Source organism: Elaeis guineensis, chromosome 13 (assembly GCF_000442705.2).
Source record: "Elaeis guineensis isolate ETL-2024a chromosome 13, EG11, whole genome shotgun sequence".
NCBI lineage: Eukaryota > Viridiplantae > Streptophyta > Magnoliopsida > Arecales > Arecaceae > Elaeis > Elaeis guineensis.
The window spans coordinates 1,386,858-1,401,176 of record NC_026005.2 but is presented as its reverse complement, the minus strand read 5'-3'; the positions used below and the strand labels follow the sequence as shown (position 1 = coordinate 1,401,176).

Below are 14,319 nucleotides of genomic sequence, written 5' to 3'. Positions count from 1 at the left end.
CGTCGGCGGCTACTCCTAGAGGGCATCGGACGGACCGCCGATTGTTGTTGGAGGCTCTTGACCGCGTCCGTCAGCACGGTCATCTGCCGTACGATTGCCGCGATCTGTGCCTCCGTGGTCACCGCTGGGTGCGGAGAGCTGGGTTCCGCCGCGGAAGGTGGCGGAGAGGCCTCTTCCCGATGAGAAGAGCGCCTCGCCGATCCTGTGACTCTCGATCGTTGGGCTCTTGTCTTTGTCATCAGTATCTACTGCTTGAGAATGCCTGCCTCGCCCCCTCCCCTACCTGGCGCGCCAATCTGTTGCGGCCAATCCCCTCGTCGCCTGGTCGCCGGGAACGACCGCCTGCAAAAAAGAAAGTCCACACTGACCGGAGGCGGCTCCGGCGGGGATCCTCCGACGGTCAAGTCAGAGAGGTAACTGGGCAACAGTGAAATGAAGACAGAGAGCTCAATCGATCGATCGAGAGAGAGAGAGAGAGAGCAAGCCTGTTGTTTCGAAGGCCCTTTGCACTGTTGCCTTCTCCGGTATGTATAGTGGAGCGTGGTATGGCGCCGTCATTAATGGCGCGGATAATTGAGGAATTGTCAACTCACTGTAGACTGTCAGAGTCGCCGTGAAAGTGTCACATCACCGTGGGGCTGTCAAATCACTAGGGTTGACAATGCCCTAGGTGGGATAATGCCCTTAGGTGGCAGTGCCGCATGTCGCTATCAGGGCTGACAGTCTCTGACAGCTGTACGGCGATCGGAGGAGTCGACCGACCCTAGGTCGGTGGCCATCTGTGTGGCGTCGGGCGAAGATTCGGGCCCCTTTGATAATCAGCCGGGCATGTTGCGAGAGTCGGCCATCGGACTTCCCGGTTCAGTCGGTCGGGAGAGTGGGAAAGGTCTGCCTGACCGATATATCCTCAGTCGGTAAAGGGCCGTTAATCGGCCGGTAATGGCGTCCGGTCGGTCGAACCGTCGGTCGATTGGTCGGTCGATCGGTCCGTCGGTCGATCGGTCGGTCAGTCGGTCGGTCGGGTATGTCCGATCATAAGCCGTCGTGAGCGGGATCGGTCGGTATCTCCCAACAGATATATTAAATTAAAGAGATATAAAAAGCATTTGATTGCTTTAAAGGGATTAAAATTTCATAATAAGGTACCAGGAGAAGTATTAAACAGAAAAATTCGGAAGATTTGCAAATTCTATTATCCTGAATATCTGTCAGTTCCTAAACTATTTGTCACCAAGGAAAGTCTTTAATTATTTTTTACTCATGGTATTGAATGGAGAGAATTTATATTTCGTTTTTTTTTTCTCTGAGATTACTGATGCCTCCATGTTCTCATGTCGGCATATTATTTTTTCTTTTCCTCACTTTTAGATGAATAATAAACTCAGCCTCTCTCTTTTTCAAGAATTTTATTTCTCAGTTCTTGGAAAATTTGTTCAGGTTTACATGAGCTTAAATTGCACAATCAATAACATAGCTTCCAAAACTTCATTAATGATTATGGCGAACTTATATGGCAAAAAGGCAACCATACAATCCAGCAACAAGGCCAAATTGTCTTGCATAAATACAAGCAGTGGAGGTATGTAAGCTTGCATATATGAGGGATCCCCAAGTGTGTTGTGAACTCATAACCTCGGTCCTAAATGAATTGATGCATGGAGAAAAATAGTTGCATCTTCGATCACACAAAACACACGGTCAAAGAAATGTGCACAGCATTGTTTTCTTGAAGATTTGGCTTGAGAACGTCCCACGGAAATAAAAGATCCAAGACAAAAAAAAGAGAAAGAAGGAAATATATGAACAAATGATAGTTCTAGAAGAAATGCATGCAGAAATATGGTATTTTCCCAAACATCATCAAATTTTGCTCAAGAAAAAGAAATAACATTGTAAAATTAAACAACAGACACATAAACCACCATCCTCAACTGATTGGTATCCTCCTCTTCCATGCATGCTATTTGATAAAGAAATTAAACAAAAAAGGAAAAAAGCTTTCCTCTAGAAAGAGAGGGAAAAAAAGGGAATAGAACAATAAGAAATATGCCTATTCTTTTTTTATTATTGAATAATTAAACAAACAAAAATAACTCATCTCACAATTATACCAAAATCCCAAAATTTCGTAATATTTTTTTTAACTATTAACCATGCTTCCATATTTCAAACTCCATTGGACATTCCTCGTAATATTTTTTAACTATTAACCATGCTTCCATTTTCAAAAAACTCCATTCGTCCTACATTACTTGAAAAGAACTCCAAGGATTTCGCTCAATGATGCAAAAGGAATTGGAAATTTTCAGATATTCCATCAAAAAAATAATGACGTAATTGAAACAAACAAACAAATAAATAAATAAAAAGATAAAAGGGGAGAAGAAACAAAACTTACTTGAATTTTCTCTCTATGGGGAGCTTCGAGGAAACGAGAGGAAGAAGAGATTGGAAGGAAGAAGGAGAGGGAACGAGGAAACCACGTGCTGCATGGCGGACCCTTCACAAATTGGATTTCTCTCTCTACTACTAAAAAACTCTCCGTTCCTCCTAACCGTTAGATTTTTGTTTTTTTTTTTTTTTTTTTCTACTATTTTTTTCATCAGCGATTTGAAACATTCATAATTTATTATTTGGCAATGTGGGGATCTGGAGAATTTCGACTTGGTCGAGGACAAGATGCCACCTCATGAACCGCAACGGAAACTCCACCTCGCTTTGTAAATCTTAGCTAGATTTAAGCTTAACATTTTAGTTTTTTTTTTTTTCTAATATCAAAATTATGCATGGGAAAGAAAGGCCGAGCGTTTTGATCGGTGTTGTCTCGTTCTGATGCAGAAGTGAGCATGGTTTCCGACCTAACACACACACACACACACACACACATATACATACATACATATGTGTGTGTGTGTGTTATGTATTTGAGTAAAGAAAGTCCCTTGCTGGTTGATTTTATTTTTAAATTTTTTATGTTATTGTTTGGAATCCAAAATCAATAGATAAAGTAAAATAAGTAGAGATGATTAAGTGACAATACATGAAAATTTGGGACTTCTTGGTAGGAAAAAGGGGAAAAGAAAAAAAATCCTTAGCCAGTTGAGAGTTAAGAGTCTTCTTCCTTATGAAATTTAGATAAAACAACCAAAACATCCTCTCGAAATAGAATCAATTTTATGTACCACCCTCAAGTTTACAAGTTTTAATTAGATCCTTGAAGTTCATCAAGTGATGCAATGTAGTCCCGCAATCCATTTCTCTTTCCATGAGCTCATAAGATTTTATTATGTGATGGTCACATAATAATCTTTGGATTAAAATGCCCTTGACCATGTGTGATACCTCAACCCAATCTAAATCCAACCACATGAACCTTAAAGCAGTAGAAAAATTAAAAAAGAGAAAAAAAGAGAAAATTGGGAGCCTTCTCCTCCCGAACAACTCCTAAACAAAGTCGAGAACCACCACTGGGAGGAGTAAAACTCCTCCCCTCTAGTCCTATTTAAAGAGAAGAGTGCTTCCCTCTCTTTCTCATCAAAAATCGAGGCTCAAACTAGCAAAATCATCAGACTTTTCTTTCCGACAATCTCCACCATGTTCGCTGGAAATCACAGCTCGTCAGAAAAGTCAGATAATGGCTAGCAACAGTTGACCAACCCTCCTCCCTTTCTTTTTTAGTTATTAGCCCATATATTCCAACCGGCGAACCATTAGATTTTGTTGAAAAATGGAGTCGATTAAATCCCCTATTTGCTTTGACTTTCCATATGATTTTTTTTGATTTTTCTGACGTCAGTGGTCATTGCTGACCACTGATCTAGGATCTTTGGACTATATCATCACAGCCCCAGCTGCCACTAGACACAATCAAGCTGACAATGCTCCTCTATTCTAAAATAAAAAGGAAAAACTGTCTCTTATTTCACCATGGAATCAAGAGAGATAGAAAAGGAAGAAAAAGAAAAAAAAGAAAAGAAGAAAATAAAAGAAGAAAAAGATTAAAAAAAAGAAAAGAGAGAGATTCTCTCTCTTTCCTCTCCTTTCTCCGAGTTTGCATCCCCATTTTCTTTTTATAAAAAATTTTAATTTCTCTATATATAAAATTTATATCTCTATGATTGATCGAGTAAAGGATATTCTTTTGATAATTTTGATCGAGTTTAATGAAGGATCCTGATCTGTAGTCATAGGATAGCATGCCAGCATTCATCTTAGTCCATCCAAATACCATCAAATTTGATCTATTTGATCTTTATGGATCTAATTATATCTTAATCTGATCTTGATTAAATAAACTTATTTGATCAAACTATTCTCTGATTGTCGAGCATCGTGTTGATCTCTATCTTGATTTTTATCGAACACTACTGATTTGATGATTTTCGATCCCTATTGAGCCATCTATATCCTAATTTAATCCTGATTGAAATAAAGTTAATATAATTGGACCAATCCAAATCATTGGATGCGACTACCGTTCATCATATCTTCATTGATTAGTTATATCTTTTTTAATTATTGGACCTAATTATATATAATGATGTATTTATCTCGATAAAAAGATATCTAGCAGTAAGATACCATGATGTGATATATGAATTAAAGATTTTAAAAAATAATTTATAGAATTATGTAGATTTATTAGAATACATCTGAGATAAATAATACTTTATTTTTTCTAAATTTATCGATAAATTATAAGATATTTTTTATATTGAATTATTTATGATTTATGAATCTGATGCATATAATCTGAATTACTGAATATATAATATTTTCTAAAATATTAAGTGATTTATGATTGAATGTATTGAATTTGATATAAATTATACTGATTAATTTTGATGTTGCATGATTTTATGAATTATTCGATTTAGAATATAAAATATATTTTTGAAAAAAATATATTGATTTAAAATAAATTTTGACTCGTAGTCTGATTATGTATTGAACACTGTCAATGTGGATTAAACATTGATATTTTAATATCCCACCAATAGAAAAGTTAAATGTTGATACTTTGATATCCTGTCAGTAGCAGTTGCATGCTGGTATTTTGGTATCCTGCTAGTAGGACAGTTAAACACTGATAATTATTTTGATACTCTACCAATAAAAGTTATGCGTTGGTATTTTGATATCCTGCCAGTGGGGGTTATGTCATGATATTTTGATATCTTACAATAGGATGGTTAAATATTTGTAATTAATTGATATCCAGTCAGTGAAGATTATGTGTTGGTACTTTGATTTAGCTTATGACTCTCAAGATAAATACGATGTTTTGAAAGAAATCAATTTATGAACAAAGATAAATTTGCATGGATCTTATTTGATTAGTGTTATATATTTTGAATTGATATACATTACATATTTATTTTTAATATATTATTATTATTGTTGAATTTATTTGGCTTATAAAGTTTATATCGCTTATTGGGCTGTCTAGCTCATTACTCTATATTTTATTATATATTAAAATCTCTAAAATAAGACTACATGTTCTACTCAAATATCAACACAATAACTTACCATTTACCAACTATTGTAGGTTTGTATGTAAATAGATCACAACTACAATATTTGGTGAATTTTTTAAAAATACATGGACCATGCATGATATGATGGTCCACTAAAATATTATGTGATTTATTCGTTTGTTTTGTGGACATAAATAATTCATAGAATTTGTATTGGAGAATTGATAATAGGTTAGGAGGTTTGGCAAGATGTATGTGGTCATAAAATTTCTAATTTAGGCTACTGTCAGTAATAACCACCGGCATAATTTAATTCAAATGTTCAACTACATGCATCTCAAGGTTACATAGCTGATGAATATACGATTTTATTTTGTAAAATATGTTTTTGTCAAATCTTCTCCCTTGATCCATGGCAAGGAAGATACTCGTAACCAATGAGCGCGTTAAAGAAACATCCATTCCTTCCATAATCTGTTAATTATCCGCACTCTAAAATCAAAGCAAATAACCATGTGTATCTTCACATGCGTGTCAAATGCATTCTACAATTTTTTATCGCATAACAGGATTGGCAAAAGTATAAGATAATATTAATAATTAAATAAATAAATAAAATTGTGATAGATATTGTTGTAGTTCTAATAATGTGAAAAATACCAATAATTTCATATCGATTGTGAGTCAAAAAAAATTTATATTTAAAAAAAAAAATTTACATGAAATATTTTTTAAAAATCAAAACATGAAGCACATAAATCAGAACTCGATACCGTGAGATCCATAGATCATATGGATAGAATCCTTATCCGTAACAAATATACACTTTCATAAAAAAATATTATTTATTTGTTTATCATTTCCCACAAAAGCTAGCCATAAAAAGGAATACACCACTTAGTAGTGGGGAATGCACGTGTATCTGTTTCCAAACGCACGTGTATCTGTATCACCCATCTTATTCTCGTCTACCGCTAGATTCCAATACCGCGTGCAATAAACGTTTTTAACTTTTTAACTGCACCCCGCCACAAGAAGGACGGCATTCTGGAACAATCTCGTTAGTCACAGCTGGCACTGCCACCTTACCGCGTGCGCTTTAGAAGCTTCTAGAGTTCTGCTCCTATGTCAGGACCTGTACGTACAAGTTGACCGATAGACGTCCGAGGAATTGCAATTTTGGAGGACCCACACTGCCGTCTTGCCAAAAAGGCAAAGCGTCATTCCTTTTTAAATATATATATATATATATATATATTTTAGTTACAAAAATTCTTTTTGTCTTTTGGTTCCGCTTAGTTTTATTAAGATTATTTGAATAGGAATAAATTTGCGTTAAAAACATTTGAACAAAAACCAACAAACCTGAGTAAACTATTCAGTCATTTTTAATTACAGACGGTTTTATCAGATAATTTACATGGCACGCAGATCTTGGGGGTAGAAACAATGAAATGGAGGTTTAGCTCTTCAATAAAATTATTCCATCAAAAAAGTTGAATAAATTATCAAAGTTAAAAGGAGTAATTATCTAGATAGGTATCTGTTCACTTTCTATAATTTCAACGGCGGCCTCCCTTTAATTTGCCAGTCTAGGAATACTGTTTGGCATACTAAAGTTGAATAAATGATTTTTATTGGGGGTGTATTTTTGATTATTCTAGAGCCAAATTGGTGGTCAGCTAGTTTTATGCAGCTTAATTAAATAGGAATATGCAGGTGAAAAGGTGATTTTCAACTATCTAAATAGCAAAATATTTTTTTTTCAACTAGATTTATAATAGTGCCAATCCGGTATAGAATAAAGCTTAGTGAGTAGATTTATTTCGACTTATTTTAATTTACTTATGAATCAAATAAAATTTTTGAGCATAAAAGATCTTTAATTTGTAGATCTTGTAGAAACCTGATATATGTTACCGGCCTATTCCTGGAGCTAGACTGTAACACACTCCACATAATAATGGAGCAAATTTGATGTGGATCAACCTAGCCCAACCAAGTCCAATAGGATCGTGACTTATAGGCAAACTAATTACTTGTAGCGCCTATAGAAATTGACAAGACTACACCCTTCTCATCATTAGCATTGTTCACAAGTTTTTTTATATATGATGGACATGCGGCCTAGGAAATTGAGCAAATCCAATGGCTTACATGACACACATTGAAAAGCTAAAACTGATTTAGGGGCGCTGCAACAATTGACCCACCCCTTAACCCTCACCCCATCACAATTATGTTTGAGCTAGGGTTAGCTTAAGTAAGCGATGCAGCCAAAATCAAGGATGCCCATCATAGGTGGCATAGTAGAGAGTTAGTTTTAGTTAAATTTATATTTCTAGTCAAAAGATAGCTTTCTAACCCTAATCAGCCTTACTGACCTTTGAGTTTTTCATCTGTCTCCTTATGCATGAAACTATTAGCAGCCTTTCGTCCATCAAATTGGACTTTTGTAGTAATAGATTGGTGTTATCTGTTAAAATGAGAATCTATAGCATTGCCCACAGCTAGTCCTTTTCCTTCTCCAGATATGAGCAACTTCAACAATAGCCTAATAGTTGGTGCATTTTGCGAGCACCTTCACAACTGACTCTTTTCAATGGCTGTCCTCAATTGCCACCTCCTCTTTACATGGGATGCATGTCCCAGAAGACTATCCTGCAAGTCCCTAGCTTGCAAGTCACCCCTTCATGCCACTCATGACATGAGCATGATACGTATAGGATACGTGACTGTACTCCTCTTCCATGACATCTCTCCCATGGTGTCTCTATTCCAACAAGCCCCATCATCACCATCACATAGTCCTTATCCAGCACCTCATCGCTTACCCCAAGAATTATTTTCTTATGGTAATATATGGTGGTCAAGAAGGAGAATCCCATCCTAGCGATGGCTGAGTTAAAGCCTATCTTCAACTCCAAGTACTAAATAAAAATAGCTACTAGTGGTATTTTTAAATTCCATTATAAGCCTGAAAGAATACCACAAATATTTTAATTGATATTTTTTGGTATTTTCTTGTATACCATTTTAGGATGGTGTCGATAATTAATTATCAGTATTTTCAAAAATATATCGATAAAAATTTTTAGTTTAACAGCATATGTAAGTATCTTTAAAATTTTAATTCTATCATATATAAGTATCTTTAAAATTTCAATATCGATATTTTATATACACTGATAAATATTATCAAAAAATAAATCATATATCCTAGAATTGAAACCAAAGGAGGATTCAAACTAGTGATCTCTTATTTGAATGGCAAACTATTATCACATAAAAATAGTTTATTTAACTTATTATATACATTCATCTCATTAAACAAATAATGCTATATGTTCAATAACATATTTTATAGGATCGGTATGACTACACTAAGCTCAATATAAAAACTAATAATTTAAGATTTAATAATAATTTTTAAAATTTAATAAATTATGATATTATTTATTGATGTATTAGTTAAATGTCATTATCATAGTTCTGATTTCTAGCACTTCGAGTGATATGCCATTAAATATAAATTTATAATAATATTTATAATAAAATATCATTAATAAAAAGATATTTATTAAAAAATAATGATAATTTTATCAAAATACAGTATAAAAAAAATTTAGTGGCATATAATAAGAAATACCACAAGTAATTTATCGCCAAAAGGTATTTTTGTTGCAGTGAAGGACAAGCCCCATTGCTACTACCTAGAGGTTATTACTAGTGCCATATTTGAGCCTTCACAAGGAAGAAGAAGGAAAGCAAGTTGGACTCATCTCAAGCAAATCCAAGGGAAAGTCTAACCTAGCACCTGATTCAATTGACTTAAGTCAACCCTAGTCTAATTAGTTGCCATGCAAGTAGCCAGATAATTGCATATATCAACAGCCACAATAGCTTGGGTGACATGCCGGTACCTGGAGTTGATTGGTCTAGCTCAGGTATTTTGCCCAAAGTACTGGTATAGACCATCCCGATATATTTGACTACATGGTTCATCTATTTTTGAATTGATCTTAGACCTATTTAACCCAATTTTCTATGTTTTTTGGTGTTCTCTTTCTATTCCTGATCTTTACTTCCCCTAATTCTACCTCTATGACTGGGTTTTTGCATCTTCTTTAGTTCATCATCATATACTTGTAACAATGAATGAATTTAATGCCTTTTTATTTATTTTTATCATTCTATACAAATCTAGCACATCAACATTATTGAAAAGGCTCGCACATGCAAAATAGCAAAATCTGCAAAGATTGTTAGCATATGATTGAAATCCAAGTGGAGACAACAAGATAATGGCAGTAAGACCAAGCTATAGAATATCTCGTGGGCTTCAAAAAGGTAAAGGTATATATATATATATATATATATATCATGTGTGAATTGATTATTCATAATCTAACTACTTTAAGTGACTTTAAATACATAAGACCTAGCTTTCATAGCTTGCAATCCTACATAATTTAGGTCTTTAAGGTTGGACTATAAAAGTTGCCCTCCAAGGTGTGGGAACCATAGGACTTCCAACCTAAGACCATGAGTAAACCATTGCCGTCAAATCATAAATGGTGCCTTAACACCAACCAAGGCAAGATCCTAGCTATGACTAGGTTGGACGAAAGTGGCATGCATGACCTCATTGGTTGTAAGCAAAACCAACCAATGATGAAAATCCTAGCTCTAGCTAAGCTTGAACCATAAGTGGTCCTACCTGACCTAGCCAACTGGGGAGAAAATTAGCTGAGGATAAAATTTAGCTATAGCTAGGTTGGAAGAAACTACTACGTTGACCTGATCAATCGTGAGCTAAAGCAAGTTGAAGAAGAAGATTCTAGCTCTAGTTAGGTCAAATGAAAGTGGTAGCCTAACCAGATTGGTCATGAGCTAAAGCTAGTTGAAGGAAGAAGTCCTAGCTCAATCTAGGAATAGATATCAATCAATGACTCATCTAAACTCAGTACAAAGGCAAAGGCAACGGGAGATCTACCTTGCATTATCCCTAACACTGACCTTGAGAGGGCCATAACCTTAGCAACATGACCTCAAGCAGTTGAACAGATTCTTTACTCCATTATAAGATTAAAAATAATTCAATTAAATTCTCATGTGTAGGAAAGATCTGGATCCATCCTAGCATGAAGGTGGTTCTGGCGGTGTAGAAAAGATTTGGATTCATTCAGGCACAAAAGTATTTTCAGTCATACATAATAAATCTGGATCCTTTCAACCATGAAGGTGGCTATAGCTATGTAGAAAAGATTTGGATCTAGGTCCAATAGCAACTCTGACTAACCAGAGGGCCAAGACAAGAGCAAGTTGATCTCATTTGCAGCAACTTCTGCAAGGTGACCTAAAAGAAGGCAAAAACCAAACTCTCAGAGGGCATAGGTCTGAAAACTGATCTTAAGCCAAATTATTGTGACTCAGCCTCTTAAAATTGGGAGGCAAGGGCAAAAGAAAAGATAAGTTGATTTCACTCAACAATGGCTCCTAAAGCCATTCCAAAGAAGAAAGATCCAATAAGTCGAACTCCAAAACTTAACAAACTTTCAAAGGCTAGATAGGGGACAATGGTCTTGAAACTTACCTCACACAAATAGCCTTTTGAAGCCTGCCTCAAGAAAAATTGCCGGCTATATGAGCTCACCTTGAGCAATAATGATTTATAAATAGAAAGCTGACCTCAAGCTTAAGGCCTCCAAAGACCACATTGAGGGGCAAAGGTTAAAGAGTTGACTTCAATGTCTCTTATATTAGAGAATCGATCTAAATAGCTCTCAAGTTAAAGAGTAGACTTTAATGGCTCTGAGGTCAAAGAGCCGACCTAAATGACTCTCAACTTGTAAAGCTGACCTCAATAGCTCTATAGTTGAAGACCAACTTACAAATCTTTCAGATCAAGAAGCTGACATTAACGACTCAAAATAAGAAGCCGATCCTATTGGCTCTCAGAAGTGGAAAATCTTAATAGCTTAGATCAACTAAATATGTACATACCTAATCACAAGTTTCGCTATGCAAATGATCAGTCTTTTTGGATTCCAAATAAATCAAATCAAAAAGTCTCTTAGAAATTCATGGTTATCATCTAAAGTCATCATTAGCTAAATAGATGAGCTGTGACTAGAAAAATGAGCAAGATAAGGTGGATCATATATGAATCTATTTACTTTTTTAGCTTGAGTTGGAAAAAATGGCTCGGATTCAAAAGTATGGGGCATGTGATATGGCCAAAATCAAGTCTACTTACCACAGGTCGATGTGTGACATAGCAGGGGATTGGTATCAATTGGACTTATATTCCTAAGTTGATCCAGATAAAGAAAGCCAAAATATAGCTTCTTGCTTGGTTCAGAATGCTAAAGAGTCTAACTTTAGTGGGATAAAGACTCTCCATTTGTAAAAAGGAGGCTCGAGTTATCAAGTAGGCATCTCAGATTGTAAAATTATTCGATACTACTCTTTTTCTTTATTTTTTTATGGTTCTCCAACTCTTATCTGACTTGAGTATTGAAGACTTTTTAATTGGATCAGCTTTTATGTCCTTCTTTTTTCTTCTTTGTATGAAAATTTGAATCTTTCTATAGCAAATTGGTGTTTCATGCCATACAATAGATTGATCAATACTTTTCAAGCCTTCCAGATCATTAGATCAAGTTTTGGCGATGGCAATAAGGTATTTTTTAGTTTGAGTTGGACATGAGCTAGTACCATGTTAAATCTTTGTAAGAGCCACATGATAGAGTTTTGATTTGGCTTTAGCCATGACAACAAAGTTTTAAGTGGATCAATTGAGCCAAGTTGAGTCTAATCATTGTCAAACGATGATGCCTTTCTAGAGTATGTATGTAATTTTTTGGAATGCTAGTTGTTGATTTCACCTTCTTTGGAGAAGAGTTTTGGAGTATTTTGTATCGAGTTGGATCGGATTGGGTGAACTTCAAATTTTGTCATGTAAAATAAGCTTAGAGTGGGTCATGCCATGTTGGATCATGATTGTTGATTTAAGGGCAGATATATATGAAAAGGTCTTGATCTAATATCAACTAGGTCATTATGGAGGTCAGAATTATATATAATACTATTGTTCTGCCTTAATCTAATATGAACCTAACCAAATTAGACCCATCACCATAACCCGGTTCTTGCATGCCTAGCCGCATCAATTTCTTTTGATCTTGGCCCATTAACACGCGTTCCACGTGGGAATTCTCTTCCGTTTTCTCTTCTTAAAAAAAATATAACTGCTACGTGTCTCGGACGTGATAAGATGACCCAACCGTTAGACACGCCAAATAACCGTAACGCCCGCGGTCCGCTTGTAGACTGGCGAGGAATTGCCGAGGAAGCGCCGTCTCAGCTTCCCGTCTAGTTGACCATCACTCGCTTGCTTGCCAGATATTCGTCTGACCAGCCACTCGTTTATTCCGGGGCGAATCGGTGGGTCGAGTCCACTTGTGGCAACAAGAAAATATTAACATCAAAGGAAAAAAACACGCGAATGCTTCCGATACCTTTCCAATTAAGCTTTATTCGCTTCATAGAAAAGTAAATTAAACCCAGAACTTGATAAAAAGATTCTGGATTTTCCGCACACATTAAAATTTGTTCCCTAATCATGATACTACCCAAGTCTATAAACAAACAATTAGCGTCATCAAAACCAACGACTGGTACTTGAATAAGGCGGACGTACGGCTCCGATATCACTCCAGAGATCTCCATCATCCAGTGCCATCAAATCCTGCAGCCCATCCCACAATTCCTCCATCCCCTTTCCTTCCTGCTGCTGCTGCTGCTGCTGCTGGTGGTGGTGGACTTGGTGGTGACTTGAGGGCGAAGCAGTACTCGTCTGGGGACTGTCACGGGCAGTCGCTTCATCATCCGGCATTGGCTCCGGGAATGGGAAATTGAGCTTCGCCCGGGCCCCTCGGAACTCGATCGCAGCGAGGTCGTAGGCCCGCGCCGCCTCCTCGGCCGTGTCGAACGTGCCGAGCCACTTGCGCACCGCCCGCCTTGGATCTCGAATCTCCGCCGCCCATTTCCCCCACGGCCTCTGCCTCACTCCCCTGTACTTGTTCTTATTCTTCCTCCTCCTCCTCGGCCCGCCGCCCGCCGCCTCGGCCTCCGCTCGCACCGCCGTCGTCGTTGCCTCTTCCACCGACGCGAAGAAGTCGCAGCCCAGGCAGCCGTCGATGCCGCAAAGTCGGCATGTCTCGGGGCGCAGCAGGTCGGGTGTTGGGGTGGAGTGGCCGGAGAGGACACGGACGAGGGCGGAGACGATGATGGCTTCCTCCTGCTCGCGGGTGAGACGGAAGAAGAACGGGAGGGTGGGCGGCGTCTCGAATCCTCCTTCCTTCTTCTGGTGCTGAGTTCTGTCGGGAATTTGGGGATGGAAACTGAGCTCTTCCTTTGGAACCATTCTGAGTGTCCGGCGGAATTTGGAGTGGAGCTGGGAGCGGAAAAGTTTGGAGAAGATATTGGGGGGCGGGGGGCGTATATAAGCCAGCCGCGGACGCGGAGTAAAAACGGTATTGGTCGGTTTCCAGGTGGGGAGGGGAGGGGCTTAGTTGGTTTATTTTAATGTTCTGGATTTTTTGGGAGGATTTAACACGTGGGGAATGCGACGGCAAGCGGATACTTAGGGCGGTATATAATGGGGAATCCTGGCGGATGCTGAGCTGGCGATTGTCGGAAAGGTGAAGATGCTGAGGATGCGCGGCTGGGTCACGTGAGCGCGCTGGCAACTCGATGAGGTCAGCCCCGGCGAGAGGCTGGGATGATACTACGCGGGCGTTTTGACCTTTCCACTGAGTTGAGCGCGAGTGAG

The 14,319-nt window shown here is 37.6% G+C and overlaps 1 protein-coding gene across 1 annotated transcript; it reads right to left on the bottom strand.

Annotated features, from left to right (window-relative positions):
- Positions 1 to 12,994: 12,994 nt before the first annotated feature.
- Positions 12,995 to 13,967, bottom strand: LOC105060890 (ethylene-responsive transcription factor ERF109). The gene has a single exon (XM_010944748.4). It carries the CDS (start codon positions 13,909 to 13,911, stop codon positions 13,147 to 13,149), a length of 765 nt encoding a protein of 254 aa, XP_010943050.1. The 5' UTR covers positions 13,912 to 13,967; the 3' UTR covers positions 12,995 to 13,146.
- Between the last annotated feature and the right edge of the window lie 352 nt (positions 13,968 to 14,319).

Bases quoted from the DNA above. Each gene is read 5' to 3' on its own strand.
- LOC105060890 (XM_010944748.4), bottom strand. From the start codon at position 13,911: ATGGTTCCAAAGGAAGAGCTCAGTTTCCATCCCCAAATTCCCGACAGA.